Source organism: Nyctereutes procyonoides, unplaced genomic scaffold, assembly GCF_905146905.1.
Source record: "Nyctereutes procyonoides isolate TBG_1078 unplaced genomic scaffold, NYPRO_anot_genome, whole genome shotgun sequence".
Taxonomy (NCBI): Eukaryota; Metazoa; Chordata; class Mammalia; order Carnivora; family Canidae; genus Nyctereutes; species Nyctereutes procyonoides.
The window spans coordinates 51,891,559-51,907,674 of NW_026575042.1; the positions used below are offsets into that span (position 1 = coordinate 51,891,559).

General features: G+C 53.6%; 2 protein-coding genes across 3 annotated transcripts in view; one reads left to right on the top strand and one right to left on the bottom strand.

Moving 5' to 3' along the window:
- Window positions 1-1,353: 1,353 nt before the first annotated feature.
- SHOX2 (short stature homeobox 2) lies at window positions 1,354-11,282 on the bottom strand. 2 transcript variants are annotated; one of them, XM_055321229.1, is made up of 5 exons: window positions 10,905-11,282; window positions 8,145-8,353; window positions 5,620-5,677; window positions 5,213-5,301; window positions 1,354-3,672 (listed from the first exon to the last, which is right to left on the bottom strand). In XM_055321229.1, exons 1-5 carry the CDS (start codon window positions 11,263-11,265, stop codon window positions 3,415-3,417), a joined length of 975 nt encoding a protein of 324 aa, XP_055177204.1. In that variant the 5' UTR covers window positions 11,266-11,282; the 3' UTR covers window positions 1,354-3,414. The 2 variants fall into 2 exon arrangements, with proteins under 2 accessions (XP_055177204.1, XP_055177203.1); XM_055321228.1 differs by having other exon boundaries at window positions 1,354-3,708.
- A 107-nt stretch (window positions 11,283-11,389) lies between these two features.
- Window positions 11,390-16,116, top strand: part of RSRC1 (arginine and serine rich coiled-coil 1) — a 400,073-nt gene continuing 395,346 nt past the window's right edge. The window contains exons 1-4 of the mRNA XM_055321055.1: window positions 11,390-11,401; window positions 11,664-11,768; window positions 11,969-12,374; window positions 14,889-15,173. Coding sequence (XP_055177030.1) covers window positions 11,390-11,401; window positions 11,664-11,768; window positions 11,969-12,374; window positions 14,889-15,173 — 808 coding nt within the window. The remainder of the gene's footprint in view (window positions 11,402-11,663; window positions 11,769-11,968; window positions 12,375-14,888; window positions 15,174-16,116) is intronic.

Sequence of the window (16,116 nt, forward strand, 5' to 3'; positions counted from 1 at the left end):
GCGGACTTCGGTGGGCGCCCGGGAGCGGCCGCGGGGGCCCGACGGCGGGGGAGGGCGGCTGCGGGGCGGCGGGGCCCGGACCTCCGCGTGCTTGGGCGCCCCTGTCCCCGCGGCCCCCCCCCGGCCCCGCCCCCCCCTGCGCGGCCCCGGGGAGCGTCCCGGCCCCCCAGGCCCAGCGAGGCCGCGCGCCCCGCCCCGCCCCGCCCCCGCCCCCGGGCGTCCGGACCTCGGACTTCGGGCGCTGAGCCGCGGGGACGGGAGGGGACGGCGGGGACCCCGGGGACAGAGGGGACAGGCGGGGACCCCGGGGACAGGAGGGGGCAAGAGGGGACAAGAGGGGACAGGAGGGGACAGGAGGGGACAGAGGGGACAGGCGGGGACCCCGGGGACAAGAGGGGACAAGAGGGGACAGGAGGGGACAGGCGGGGACCCCGGCGCACTCCCGGGCCCAGGCCCCGCGGCCTCCGACCCCCTCCGACCCCCTCCGACCCCTCCAGGCCCCGAGGCTGCAGGGCACCGCGCCCGGGCAGGTGTCTGCACGGGGACGGGGACCGGGACGGCGACAGCCCCGCGCCCTGTCGCCCGGGAGCCTCGCGGGCCAAGGCCGAGAAGCTGGAGAGCCCCCGGGTCTCCCAGGGCGCAGCTCACCCGGGCGGCGACCCGAGCACCTGCGAGGGCCCCGGGATGCTCGCGACACCCGGGTCTCCGTGGAGGGTCCCCCGGCCGGGCCCGGCGCGTCTTCACGGTCTCCACCCGCCCTAAACGGGCAGCGCCTTCGGGGTTTGCAGTGAGATTTCCCCCGGGGCGAAGGGGGCAGGGGAGGGCGACCCCGGGGTCCCACACACGGCCCCTGCTTTTCTGGTTTTCCCTGAATTTAACCGACGAACATCTCTGTGGGCCCAAGGGCTAAAGCGGAGCGGGAGGAGGGGGACCCGCCCTGCCTTTTACTCTCCCCCCAAACCTTCATCACTCCCTTTGGGGGGGGGGTCGACCTGGGGCGCAGGGTCCCTTAGGCCACAATTAACCTACGGAGATCTGGCACCGTGTGATCCCATTTCCCTTTCTCCCCAGACTGTTCCCCGGAAAACTGCGACGGTGAAAGTGCAGCAAAATGAGGTGGGGAGTCTATTCTATATTATTTTACATATTATCTGTTCCCTTATTGATTAGGTGTAAAATCAATCCGGCGTCTATGCTGGGTGGGTAAATAAAGGGGGTGGGGGTTGAGCTCCAAGAGGCCGGGAGCCCCGCGGCCTGCACTCCCCGCCCGTAAGAGCTGCACCGAGCAGCAGAGGCCAGCGCTTTTCCGAGCTGATGTATTCGAGAGATACATACACATTAATCAAAAAGGAAGAAGGAAAGACTATCCCGGATAGTTTAATAGGAACAGGAACAAAGATGACGCGAACCCCATCAAATGAAACAATACTATTTTCATTCGATTGATCGCAAAGTGTCTTCAATTAATAACTTGGCACTTATTTAAAAGGTTTAACAGAGGTGAAATCGAAACATTTTGTACCAACAACACATCATGAAATAACAGCATCTTCTTCTGTTTAAAATAACTTAATACACTAGAAAAAATATGGCAAATATAAATAACTTTGTTTTCATGGAGAACAAATAGTTACAAAGCTCAACCGTATACCAAAGTTCAGTCAAAAGAGCTTTTCCTCTTTCTTGTAAATTAGAAAAAAAAAAAAACCCAAAACAAACAAACAAAAAACAAGACTAAGGCGGCTTTCTAGTGTTTGGGATACAGATTGCTTAGTCCAGGGTACCCCACTTTAAATAGTTACATGAATTGAAACAAAAAAAAATTACTTGAATATACACCTTTGTGAGATAAAATGCAAATGTTGAAAGTCAACCATCAGTTCACACATCATAGCCAAAATAAACTTTGTTCGTGTGTATCAACATATTTTACACAAACCTACTGCCTGTATGGAGTTGGGTGTTATTTAAGGTGAGTGTGACGGGATAGAGAGGGGGAAGTAAAGCAAGGTTCCCAAACGGGACGTCAGGAAGTCAGCAGGAGGGAATACAAGAAAGGAGGGAGGAGAGGGGACTGACACTGATTGAGCGCCTACTGTGTGCCGGGAGCCTTGGAGGCGCTGTACCTTTATTATTTCATTTGGTCTTCGTCTCTTTTTCCTTTCCCCACATTTTCTGCCCACCTCCGTCTTCTTGGGACAGAGTGTAAATTTTTTCCCCTTCCGACCTTTTTCTTTTGTCCGACAGGATCAAAGACGGGGCGAAAAAATTATAGATTTGATATATATCAATTTCCAGATGCTTTCGGTATTGTTTTTCGTACTGAAGATGAACATGGAGTAAGTGCACGTGAGTAAAGCAGGGAGCAGAGGGACGTCATCAGTGGAACACAAGGAACATGCAAAACCGGAGTCACGGTCAGCAGTCTGGGCAGTGCTGCTGTCATAATTTCTCAGAGAAATCATTGTCTGCGGCAACATTTTTTGTGTTAATATCATTTTTCTCCTCTCCTCGTTTTGATACTGTCTTTCCCTCTTCTTACTCTTCCATCCGTGGTGGTGTTTTTTTTTTTTTAACTCAAAGCATCTGATTCAATGTAAAAGGAGGCCCGCCTCTCTTATCAAATTTCTTGTATTAAAGTGAACTTCGCAGAAAAAGGTCAGTTTCAAAACCTGTGAACTTCCCAGCTGCGCACTTTTAAAATCTTAATTCTTTAAATAAGTATACCTCTTCCTTCTGTTTTGCCCTTTTTTGGGGGGGGGCCCATTTAAAAAAAACAAAAACAACAACAAACCATACCATACACTTTAAGTTGGTAACTCCCCTCTCCCCCTCCCACCCCCTTCCATTCTCTCCATTCTCTCAAGATTCTCGTCCGGGTTATTATTTTTTTCCATATTTTCAAACGTATAAAATACTTTTTTCTTTAAATGTTTTTTTTTTTTTTTTTTTTTGCTCCTTGGTTCTTCCTCCGATTTCGACTTCTGCCAAATAGCAATAAGTTCCCTTTCTCTCTCTCTCTCTTTTTATTTCTTTTCTTTCTTGTTTATCTTTGCTACTTTTTTTTTTTTTTTTTTTTTTTTGCTTATTTTTTATTAACAGGATTTTTTTTGTTTCTCCGCGAGTCCGTGGTGGCAGCTGTGCGGTGGCCGGGCGCCTGGGCTCTCCGCAGGCCGCCCCCGCGCCCCGGGCAGGTGCGCGCTCGCCCCGGGGCAGGTGCGCGCTCGCCCCGGGGCAGGTGCGGCCGCAGCCGGAGCAGGCGCCGGGGTGGGGGGGCCGGAGGGGCGCGGAGGTCGAGGCCGGGGCGGGCGCAGGGCGCAGGGCGGAGGGCGCAGGGCGGAGGGCGCAGGGCGCAGGGAGGGCGCGGGCCGGGCGAGCAGCGGGCGCGGAGGGGGCGCGGGGCGGCCGCGGGCGTCACAGGCCCAGGGCGGCGGCGTGCTTTTTGGCTTTCAGTCTGAGATCGGCGATGCTCGAGTTCTTGCTGGTGGTCTTGGCGGCGGCGGCGGCGGCCACCACGGAGGCGGCGGAGGCCGAGTCGGCGGCCAGGGTGGCCAGCGGCAGTCCGAAGGGCGGCGCCGGGAACATCATGTAGGGCGCGTGCGCGGCCAGGTGCGGGTGCAGGTGGTGGTGCGCGTGCGCCACGGCGCTGTCCAGCTGCAGCTGCGCCTGAACCTGAAAGGACAAGGGCGTCACGTTGCAATGACTATCCTAGGGTGACAACAGAATAGAAACAGAGCATTAACGGCGTCCAGCTCGGCGAGGCGGGGGGCTGGGGCTGGGGACTGCAAAGGGGAGTCTGCTCGACCCCCCGCGTCTGTGGCTGAACCTGGGGCGCCCCGGGGACACTCGGGAGCGCCAGAGGCTCTGCGACCGGCTCAGCAGGAATGTGCCCCCCCTCCCCCGGGGGTCGGGCCCACCAACCCCGCAGGGTGGGAAAGCCTCACCCTCCTCGGAATTACAAAGCTAATCTGGAAGGGCTCTCTCGAGGCCGGCGTGCACCTCTTACCCAGCACAAAGCACCGAAGCACTAACAAGCAACCTGTGAAACTTTTCCTCCTCACTTGGGGGGAAGTACTGCACCCTCATCACAACTGGCATAATTGTCAGCACGTCTAAACTTTACTGTTGTGTCAACTGGCCTCGTTATAAAGCACATGTTAAAATGCAGATTCCCGTTCCCGGAGGACCGCACTGGGACCTCAGGTTCTGCATTTCTAAGAGTCTCCCAGTGGTGGCTGCTGCTGCTGCTGCTGCTGCAAGGCCTGCAGATCACTTTCTGAGTACGGAGGGGCTCCTTTCAAGATCCCACTCTGTCTCTGCAATCATGCTCTCTTGCTTCAAAAGCCTAGCATCGGGATGCTCGCTAGAGTCATGTGGTGCCAAGAGAACTAAGATCTCCCCAACAGTAACCATCAATACATGGGTACAGCCAGGTGCCTCCCCAGTCCAGGGTGCTGCCAACTGAGAGCTAATTCGTGACTTCACAGCCCTACCAAGCAGGGGTCCCGGCTGAGGATGGGGAAGGTCAGGCGCTGGTTGGGCAAAGATTGCGCCCTTAGGCTTGAAGAGCAGGGGCGTTTTGAGCACTGGGATTTCCCAGGATTAAATCATTGCTGCAGGCTGTCCTTTTAAAATGTAGTCTTAAAGGTTTCTTTATGCCAAAGAAAGGGATTGCAGAGGCAGGGCATCCCTGGGAAGACCAAGGCTTCCCTCTCTACTAGAGATGAAGCTTTGTTTGCAGAGACAGCTTTAAAAAAATCAAGTCTGAGTTGAAGTACCTTTATTTATTTACTTTTCTTCTGCCAGAGACATTTAATGTGACTAAGAGGTAGGGAATACCTAGACAAATATTTAGAAAGTTGCCTTAGAAAACACCTTAGGACTAACCTCTCTGTACTGGATCTGACAAAATCTTAATCAAAAGGCTTTTCCTTTCCCTCCCCAAGAGCAATCTTTAGTGCATTTTTAAAGGACCAGTTGCTGGCCTCCGGCCTCTGCACGTTTCCCAGGAGGACAGAAAGGACTAGGCTTGTAGGCCCTTGACATTTTATAGGTTTCCAAAGGGGAGTAGTTTCACTGCATCATCTCAAAATTATTCTTTAACCGCATGGGCACCAACATTGGGGCTCAGAGAGAGGGTATATTCAACAATTCAATCAAACATCGAGGTCTTTTTACAGGTAAAAACTGGTTGAAATTGGGCTATACTTGCCTGTTGAAATGGCATCCTTAAAGCACCTACGTTGACATAGGGTGCAACTCTACAAGCTTCAAACTGGCTGGCAGCCCCTATGAGAACACCTGTAAAAAAAAAAAAAAAAAGGAGGGGGGGGGAAACAAAACACAATATTGTTAGGTTAATATTTCCAGCGTGGTTTTCCAGGGTTCTAAATGATACCAAGATAAAACTAATTCCTTTGGAATCGGACTATTATGGACTATGCCATAATTAAAATAAACGCAATTTACTCCCAAACTTTTGGATTCTCATTAACTGCCTCAGAGCAGATTTTAAATAGAGACCACCATTATCTCTCAGGGTTTCTTTCCGACTTTGTATAACAATGTTACCCAATTCTCTTTTTGCTTAGAATATCAGATGTTCTTTAAGAAACATACCTTTATGGAGTTGATTTTCTTGTTTTCTACATTTAGCTCGTCGATTTTGAAACCAAACCTACAAATTGGAAAAAAACAAAACAAAACAAAACCCTAGATGTTATGAACTCAAACATTTTCTTTTAATTACCAGACTACAATGAAAAAACATTAGTGTTTTAGGCAAAGATTGACAGACACAGCACACAATTTTTGAATTCGAAAAAATCACTCTCAATTTCCAAAGTGAAATAATGCAAACGAATGACAAAAATAGGTTTCATGGAGTTTTGCAAGATAAATTGTTTCTTGATAAAGTACTATTAGTCCTGGTTTCATCTTTCTACATTATGGAGTCCCCAAGGCCTAAAACTCTCCCTGATACCTGATACCAAAGTGATAATGGGTTTAGATGTTTGCCCAGTAAGACCTGAGAAGAATGTGCTCATTAATAGCCTGTAATATTAATTAGCTTCATCTTCAAGAAAAACCAAACACCAAAGCAAATAGTGACTCTGTTTTTTTTTGGGGGGGGGGGCGGGAGATAAGAGTGGAGGAAGAGGTAATTAGTGCCATAAAAGCCTCACTACAAAGAAGTTTAGAATTTCTCTGTTCCTCTGTGCAGCAGAGTATAACACAGTAGCAGAATAATTGTGCCATTATCATGATAATCTAACTTGCTTCTATAGAAAAAAATCCACTGCTTACAGTTAGGGTAGTAGAAAATAACCCTAAAATTTAAATAAAAGTATGAAAAAATAAAGACCAGCAACAAAGTTCACTTCTTATGAGAAAAAAAAAAAAACCCACCAATATTCTGTGAAAAGGGGAAGGTATGAATCAAGTAACTCCTGGATAATGTCTTTTCCCAGATATTACCTTCTTAAATAAACTTGCCAACTTTTAGAGGCAGTATGACAGATTTTAAAAAAATTCATATAAAGCTTGCTTTTACACTCCAATCACACAGCATTATGTTCCAATAACACAGCATATTGACTGATTGACAAATTAAGGTCTGAAAAAAAAACTGTAAAAGAAAAATACTGCTTCAGAGCTTTTCCTTGTTTTTGAAAGCAAGTGTCATAGTCCATGTAAATCTTCAAAAATTCCCCTGCCATTTAGTGTAATAGAAGGGTAGATTTCATGCCAGGGTGGCATCCTTTGTGTAACTCACATGGCCTGAGGCTTCTTGCCTCTTTTTTCCCCTAGAAGAGTTGGAACTGAGATACTAATGCTCATAACTGTAATAATTATCATCATGTCTTTAAGGGGTTGCTGAGCCTCTAGAGATTTCAGTACACACAGCAAAGCAGGAGAGGCTTAAAAAGGAAGAGCGGAGCCTTCTATTGATGGCTGTGATGACCAAGGCAGCCTATTATTACTTTTCCCCTTCAACGTGACTGCTCTGTTTTTGTCCTGATCCTATTACAAGATGCGGGGAAGCCCCATAAGAATTGCATAGTTTGCTGCAGATGGTGGTCTCTGCGCCCAGAGACCCCGGGAGTATCTGTTACAGTGATACTTTGTAACAGCTGCAGATGTTCAGGCCTAAAACTGCTCCATGTGTTCAAACAAATAATGACCATCATTTTCTCCTATTTTATTATTTGAGCGGAAATACAGTCTGAAACATTTAAATGTTTTCTCCAGAAAACTAGAAGGATATGTATGCACGTATGTATATAATTTTCTACCTTGAATTCTCCCAAAGCCTATTGCCGTGATTTCTACCCCCACAATCAGTAAAAAAAGAAAACAAACCCCAAAACAACAACAACAACAACAACAACAACAAACCCCTGCTCCAATCCTAAATTCATCACGTATGGCACTTGTTGGGTGTTGGACTTTGGGAATGTCAATCTTAAGATATGTGAGTTGTTTTAAAATCAAGTTTCTGTAGGGTCAGGTTTGCTGCCTCGGTTACGTACGTGAGGGAACAAAGAGTGACCAAAATGCATTTACTTCTCTACTGTTTTACACACAGTTTGAGATCGACTGCTAACAGCAAACTGTAAATTTCCACACTTAACAGTTGCTAATTTTCTTTATAGTCTGTACATCTATAAACCTAATTGGCATATCCGCTTGGCAACCCTAGACCCCGGAGCAGGCCCTCAAGGAAAACCAACTCAGGCGAACAAAATATTCGTTGTAACTTTTAAGGCATCCAGAAGATAAAACGTTTTCTGTGGGATTTTTTTTTAAGGCTTATAAAAGTAGGCCCATTAGGATTAAACCACATTAAAGGCATCGTAAGGCGAGGGGGGGGGTGTGGTTTATAGAAACTCTGGGAGCAAGCCCAGCACAGCTTTCTTCTGCTGGGAACATATGTTGGGGTAGGGTGGGGGGTAGGCTACGAGACTAAGATTTACTTTGCAAAATAAGACCTCTAGTAAGAACACCCCTTCCCTTCTCACCTCACTCCAGACGCCTGCGCCCGGGCCCTGGGTGTGTGTCTCCCAGCCTGGCTGCCTCTCTAACCCCACGCGTGCCCCTCCTCCACCCCCGGGCCCTGCCGTGACCTCCTCGCAGCTGGATACCTGCACGCGGGCCTCGGACAGCCCCAGCCGCTGGCTCAGTTCCTCGCGCATGAAAGCGTCCGGGTAGTGGGTCTCATCAAAAAGCCTCTCCAGTTCGTTGAGTTGTTCCAGAGTGAAATTGGTCCGACTTCGCCTCTGCTTGATTTTGGTCTGGCCTTCGTCCTCCATCCCTTTCGCATCCTCCTTGCGCTCCTTCAGCTCCGGGGACACTGGAGGGGGCACCACGCATAGAGAGAGCCACGCGTGTGGCCACGTGCGCGCACACACACACACACACACACACACGGACAAAAACAACACAGCAAACCCCGTTACCAGATTTGTCTCCAAAAAAAAAAAAAAAAAAAAAAAAAAAGGAGGATCCTGCCCCCTCCCGGAGTTCCCGTCCAGTCCGGCGCCCTGCCTCGGGGAAGAGCATCCCGGGGATGCCCGGCCGCCCGCTCCGCACCTGCAGCCCCGCTCCCCGCGCTCCCCGCTGCCCCCCTCGGGCCCACGCAGCCCCCGGCCCGGGCGCAGGGCGCGGCCAGGCGGTGCCCGGGGCCCTGGGCAGGCTGGGGGGCGCCCCGCCGTCCCTCTCCAACTCGCGTCTCTAATTTAGGGACCACTGGGCCCCGGGGGCGCGGCTGCAGAGCGCGCCCCGGTGCCGAGCGGCGCAGGGGCCGAGCCCGCGGAAGGCCCGCGCCAGGCCCCGCGCCCGAGCCGAGGCGCCCAGGCCACGCCGGCGGCCGGAGGGCGAGCGCGGAGCAGCGGCGTCGGGAGGCGCGCGCGGCCGGCTGCCTCCGGGCTCCCCCGCTCCCGCCCCATCGGAAAGGCAGCAAGCCTCGACCCTAAATGCTCGAACCCACGGAGATCAACAGGTTCAAGCGGAACATTGGTGATCCTTGGTTTCTATTGGTTGCTCCAAGCCTTTTCATGCATCCAGCAGCTCGGTTGTTTAATAAAATATGCATTTTTTTTTCCTGCTCTGGGTTTGCAGCATCCGTAGCTACTTTACTGTCCTTCCTCCTCCTCCTCCTCCCTTGAAAAGCAGGAGCTCTGCGACTGTGAGCGTACAGAGTCACCCGAGGGATGTAGGGGGGCCATACAGAGATGGATAGATAGATACAGGCCAAGGGGCAGTGGTCAGGGGAGCCCGCATGAGCATAAGCTCCCCTCTGGAACATTCATCCTTTGCGCCTGAGTCGGAGCCTTGGGTTTTTGAGGTGCCAAAGCTGAGTTTGGATAGTCGAAGCTGTTTGCGGTTCTTCCCAGCCCAGGATCCCGATGAGCATGGGTGTTAAGGATCAGTTCTGGAAGAGCCGGCCTGCAGAGAAATGGATACTTGTCCTGAGCTTGGAAAGCGGCAATCCCAGGACTGCGTCTGCTCGGGCTCAGACCTTCACCGCCACGCGGTGGGCTGGTGCGCCCAAGGCCTGGAGCTGTGCACTCAGGCCGGGAGGCCGCATGGGCTGCCTGACAGCTGGGCCATCACTTTCCAAATTTAGGAGGAGGGACCTGCTGCCTGGTCTGGGGGGGGCGGGGGGGGGTGGTGGTGTAAAAAAGAGTCTCCAGATTCCAGCCCAGTCTAGTATTCTAGCTCCGGTGATCTTGAGTGTGGCCCGCATTTCTTGTACTCAGAGTTCGTTTTTCCGGACATTTGTCCTTCCACCGGGGAGGAGACAACATAGCAAACATCAGGAGCCAAGTTCACGAAATATCTCCACTGATACGGTAATGAAATTTAAACATGGAAACACACCCTTCGGATTCTACCAAAGAGATGAGAAGGCTTTGTGTATTTCTTGTCATCCACAGTGGATGCCTCTCAAACTTTTGGAGCTTCAAAGAGAAGGATGTCCGCATCTCCACTTGATTAATAGACTTAATACAATCTCTATTTCGCCCCCAAATTTCCATTTATTGGCCTAAACAGGAACAGACCGTGTTATAAACAACTTAATTGCCCGCTTAAATATGTGATTCTACGCATGTCGCATATTTTCCTAATTGGAAAAATATGGCAGCACACCAGTTACTGCAGGCACCAAGTGCCAAATTAATTTTATTGTTGAACTCTTCCGAATCGGTACAGGACGCTGCGCTGTTTAGATAAAGGCCATTTCCTAACAGTTTGCTGGCACCAAAGGATGCCTCACGGCCCCCTCCCCCTTCCCCCCCCCGACCAAAATAATAATAATAATAATGAATCGAAAACAGCAAGCAAAAAAAAAAAAAGAGTGAGTAGTCACTGATTCGAAGCAGAGACAGAATCGTGCAAATATCGAAAAACCGACCAAAAATAAATAAATAAGTAAGTAATAAATAAAAGGAGCGTAACGCGCCTCCCGAAGGGAAGCAGCCTCGCCCGCCTCGGCCTCGCGCAAAGAGAAGGAGAAGTTTCCGCCTCCCCGGTGCGGGGCGCCGGGGATCGGGGAGTTGCCGGGGATGTGGCGGCGGCCGCGGCCCGGGCGCCGGGGTGAAGGGTGCCCCGCGCTCCCCCGCGCTGCCCCGCGCTCCCCCGCCTCCCGGCCTCGGGCCTAGGCGAGGGGCTCCCGCGGGCTCCGGCCCCCGCCGCTGCCCCCTCCGCCCGCGCCGCGGGCCGGCCTGGCCCGGGAGCCCGAGTCGGGGCGCACCGGCCCCGCGCCCCCGCGCCCCCGCGCCCCCGCGCCCGCGCGCCCCCGCCCGCCCCGCGCGCCCTCCCCGCGCCCTCGGGCCCCGCTCCCCGGGGTGGGGGTCGGGACGGCGGGCAGGGGCGCCGCGGCTGCGGGCGCAGGCCGTTACCCTCGGTGAGCCGCGGGCTGCCCGGCTCCCGGCTCCTCTCGGCGGCGCCCATGTCCAGCTCCCGGGCGGGAGAGCGCCCTCCTCCAGCGCCGCCGCCCGCTCCTCCTCCTCCCGCGCCTCCTCCGCCTCCTCCGCCGCCTCCGCCTGCGCCTCCGCCTCCGCCTCCTCCGCCGCCGCCTCCGCCGGCCGCCCGGACTGCGGGGCTGCTGCGCTCGTCGCGGCCCGGCTCGGCGCCGCCCGTCGGCTCCTTGGCCCCGCGCAGCGGCCCGCTCTCCAGCACCTCCCGGTACGTGATCGCCTCCTTCTTCTCCTTCACTTTCTGGTCAAACGACTTGGAGACGAAGGCCGTGAGCTCCTCCATCGCCGCGGACGCCGGCCCGCCCGCCCGCCCGCCCGCCCCGCGCGCAGCCTCTCCCAGCCGAGCCCCGCTCTTTTTTTCCTTCTTCTTTTTTTACTGCTCCAGCCCCCCCAGTAATAACACATCAATGGGGCAGGGGGTGGGGGAGGAGGAGCCGGAGGAGGAGGAGGAGGAGGAGGAGGAGGAGGAAGGAGAAGAAGAAAAAGAAGAGAAGCGAGAAGAAAGAGGAGGAGGAGGAGAAGTAGGAGGAAAAGAAGTAGGAGGAGGAGGAGGAGGAGGAGGAGGAGGAGGAAGAGGGAAGGGGCGGGGGCGGGGGCCGCCGGGGGCAAATGGGAACTGATGCTCCCCCGCCGGGGCGCGCTTGTTGGATGTGAAGATCTTTGACAAATCTTCCTGCCCAGAGTCCAGACCCGATAGCGACGCTGCGCTCCAAGTCTCACTATTTATACTTGGCAAAGGCGGCCCCTCGTTCTGAGTCGCTCACCTCCCCTCCGCCACTCGGACCAGTACCTGCGGGTGGGGGAGGGGACGGGAGGGGGAGGGGAGGGGCGACGGGGGGAGGGCCGGGCCGGGCCGGGCCGGTCCCGGGCCGCGCGGGTCGTCGGGGAGCCCCGGCCGCCTGCGCTCCGGGCCGCTAGTCCAGCGTGGACGAGGATCCCCAATTAATTTAATCAGGCGCGGATCTTGCGTCGGTGTCGCGGTTCAGTTAAACACCGGGGAGCGGGACCTGCCCCGCCGGGGCGTGGCCTGCAGGACGCGGAGCGGCGCGCGGCGGCGGGGCCCGGGCGGGCGCCCCGACCGCGACCCCGACCGCGACCCCGACCGCGACCCCGCGGCCCAGCCCGGCCCGGCCCCGCACCTGCGCCCGCAAGCCCGCCCCGAGCCACGGTCCTCTCCGGCTTCCCAGGCCCGCGCCGGCTCCGAGCCCAGCCCGAGCTGCGCCCCCCGGGGAGGTCGAGCCACCCCACGCCTCGCGCCCCGGACCCCAAGTCCCCGCCTCCGCCGCCGGCCGACCCACCTCCCGGGCTGCTGCCCCCCGACCGGCTCCATCCCGCAGCGCCGCTCCCCGAGCGCCCGGGCCAAGGACGCTTCGACTTCGCTCCCTCCCCGAGGCCCCAGGGTCCCGACCCCCTTTCCCTGGCAGTTCCCTGCGCGCGGACCCCTCCCACGGCTAACGACTGGCACCAAAGCTCTTTAGCATCCTCAGAACATTGTAGTTGATTTCCTGATCTTGAAAAGCGAGTGATGATCCCTCTTTGAGTTTGGAAAAAAAAAAAAAATCGTCTTAAGTTTATGCCCCATCTCATTTTACTTATCACGGACTGTTCAAGGAGAGGGTCACCGGGAGAGAGGTTTCTCCGTGTGTGTGTGTGTGTCAAAAGCACAATTTAAAATTCCATTCCTGGACTCTTTTCATCGAAACGGTTCGTTGTATGGAAGGAACATCTATATTACTGAGTCATTTGTGCAGGACCAAGCTGGCTGTGGGCAGTGTGGCCGGACGTACGAATCTCCCACGAGAATATTTACACAGGGAAGTTCTGATTCCTTGAGTCTGTACACAAATACATCTGAATCTTCACGTTGGCTTGGGGGACGTTTTCAAGTAGCGTCAATATTAGTGCAGGTTCTCCTCTGATGTTGAAGGCAACTTGGTCATCTTCTTGGACCGGATACGCTCAGTGAAAATAAAAGCAATTACAGAACTTTGATGGGTATATGGTCTGCCCCTCCATTAAGGCGTGAACACAAAGTTAACAGATAATTTGAGGACTATCATCAAAGCAACTTGAATCATTTGTAAAGATGAGAAAACAATTATAACTTAATATATTAGTGGTTCTACAATGAAAACAAACAGAGGCTACACATATCTTTATCATACTCTCCTACTCTTCAGATTGAAATGTTCACATTTAGTGAATTTAAGGAAAATGAAAGTCATACGTTTTAGAAATGTAACTTTGCCCTTTTTTTTCTTTTAGATTCTGAAGCTATCTTCTGTTCTTGTTGGAACTTTTTTTTTTTTTTTTGCTGTTTTTGGAGAAATGATTAAGATCTTTAAGTTTCCAGTAGCAACAGCTTTTAGGTATTAATGAATTACACGACTGCTTGCTTCTGTTTCATCACACCGCAGAAGAGACTCAAACACGTTTTCCAAGTTATATGAATTTAGAAACATGATCTTTCACTTGGTTTTGGTTTACTACTGTAACCACTTCAATTCCGATATTATCAGAGGGGAGTAGCCACACAACTTTAATCCTTTATGAAAATCCATTTTTAAGGTTATTTAGCAGAATGACCAGTAATGGGGTCAACTAAATGGATGTGGTGCCCAAAGGGCTCTGAAACTGAGGTGTTAAATGCGTATTCACAAACAGCTCCAACATACCCACTGTTAGAAGTCTGGCGAGGGATCAGGAGACTCACTAGCTACTTTTTTAAATTCCATCTACTGAGGTGGAGGGAAAGATGACCACTTTAATCAGGGAAGGCTCAGACACAATTGTCCTGTAATTCACACCAAATATATTTTCCCATAGATTTTCCTGGCACATTGGCTTTTTGTATATAGTTAGCAATAGTGGTGTTGATGTCCTCTGGGGTTGTTAAGAAATCTGCAGTGTCTCACCATAGATTCCCACTGGCCTAAGGGAAGTTTAGTTTAAAAAAGAATAAACAGCAAGGTCTTAAAATAATATAACAATAAATGCTCATAAAGTCGTGATGATGCTGTTTCATTACATAAAAAAAAATATTTTCTGGAGACACGATATTTCCAAATGTAGTTTTGGTAAGAAAACAAAAACAAAAACAAAAAAACAACATTGAATGAAGTTCAGTTGACAGCCTGCAGACAGATACACGGGTTCCAATAAAATTCAGGACCCCAAGGGGCGCCCCAGCTCTTGGATTATTTAAAACAAACATGTTGTGTAGTAGTTATTTAACACTGGTTGTTTCAAGATACAGTCATTTATAGGAAATGTATTGGTGGGGGTGGTTTTCGGCCTCTCAGCCCGTCCGCGGGGGACTGCAGCGCGGCATCCCTCAGTGGCTGTGAGTCGGTCCCCACCCGCGACCCGAACCCAGGCCAAGGGTGGGTTCACCTGCTTTTCACGCCTTACACGTAAATGATGTAAATAGAAGCCACAGGAAATGCCGAATCGCTGTAATTCCTATTGCTCTAAATAACAACCCAAACCCTCTACCGTTTAATTTCTCTTTCAGGACAAACCCCGTTTCCCAGCCTCCGGCCCGCCTCCTCCCAGTGCTGCACCAACCCCTTAACTTTGATGGGAGAAACTAATTTGCGCCCAACCAGGGCACGCCCCCCACCTTCAGGGGCGGTAGAGACACCGCTTCTAATGCTTTTTTTTTTTTTTTTTTTTTTGCAAATAAATCATTGCACTTTGATCCCACACGACTCTACAGACGCTCCCGTGACTTATTCTCGTTGGCCCCGGTTCCCCCTCCCCCGGGAGCCAATTTTGCTACGCGTGGGGTCTCAGACGTAACTTCCTACGGTGCACATTTGTTTACTGGTCATCTAAGATGATAACGACGGTGCCTCGGGCCGTGACACTCTAAGGCCTCCGCCTTTATTGCTCTTCGGGAACCAGAAACCCAAAGACGCGAGCGCGCGCACCCAGCACCACACAGACAACAACAACAACAAATTGGCGGCGCGGCCATCGACTCCCTCGGCGCTCCTCGGAGTCCTGGCCGCCCGTATCGATGCGCTCGGCGCTCGGCTGCCGCCGCCTGGCGCTGGAACCAGGAAGGCGGTGCGCTTAAACTGAGGCGAGCGCGGAGCCCGGCGGCGGCGCCCGGATTCGAAGGGGCGATTCTCGGTCTGTGGCGCTTGCGAGTCAGCGGGAGGCGCGAGGCCGAAGGCCGCGACGCAGGTGATGCCCGCGCCGGCGGCCGAGACGCGGCGCGGCCGGGCGCGGGCTTCCGAGGCCCTGCCCCGGCGGGAGGCGGCGCGGGGTGGGGGCGGGGCGGCGGCCGCGGGCCGAGCGGGGCGGCGCAGTGCGCATGCGTGCGGCACCTGGCGCCCGCCGCCCCCTGGGGCCCGGGCCCGGCTTGCGCGGGGGGGGGGGGGCGGGGGGCGCGGAGGGCGCGCGGGGGCGGGGCCGCCGGTGCACGCGGCTGCAGGCCTCGGGCTCGGCCCTGGGCGCGGGGAGGGTCCAGCAGCGCCCTCCCTGCCCTCCGCGTGCACCGACCCCCGCGTGCTCCGTCCCTCGCCTAGGTAGGAGGCGGCGGCGGAGGCTGCAGCCGGTGCACCCCTTCCTTCCCCCTCTTGCTGCGCTGCCCTCTTCGCTCCGGGGCCGCGTTCCCTGCTGGCCCCCCTGCCCCGGGAAAGGTCGCGCGGGGTGACACCGGCTGAACTTCTTTGACATACAAATATACTCGCCCTGACCGCTCCATTTCCTCGGCTTCAGGGTTTGTGGCCTTGGCCTCTAGGACCACCCCTAAGGGCTGCTCCCCCCCCCCTACACTCTGTGTACTTGGGTGAGAGGTCACGATGCGCCGTCCCTACAGGTTGCTGACTCACCATGTGGGGTCCGCCGTAACCTACTCGCCGCCCCAGGGGTCATGCATATCGCATCACGTATGTACTACATGGATGGACCCTGGAAGCCAGAATTTTTCTCTTGGTGTTGAGGTTTTAAGAAGGAGCACTAGCCTGTTAGTTTCAGCTACCTAGGTATTTTGCATAAATCAAATGCAATTTGCAGTTACAAAGTGTGTTCCAGATGTCATCTCTGCACGCAGACCTAAAAAGCTCTTAAGTGAAGGGGATATGCAGAATTCTCAGGTTTAAAGGTTTGGACGGGGATCCCTGGG

What these genes read in the sequence shown, in the direction of transcription:
- SHOX2 (XM_055321228.1), bottom strand. Translation starts at nt 11,265, where the DNA reads ATGGAGGAGCTCACGGCCTTCGTCTCCAAGTCGTTTGACCAGAAAGTG. An exon ending in TGTCCGAGGCCCGCGTGCAG is followed by an intron (nt 5,678 to 8,144) that starts GTATCCAGCTGC and finishes TCCAATTTGTAG; the next exon opens with GTTTGGTTTCAAAATCGACG. An exon ending in AGAAAATCAACTCCATAAAG is followed by an intron (nt 5,302 to 5,619) that starts GTATGTTTCTTA and finishes TTTTTTTTACAG; the next exon opens with GTGTTCTCATAGGGGCTGCC.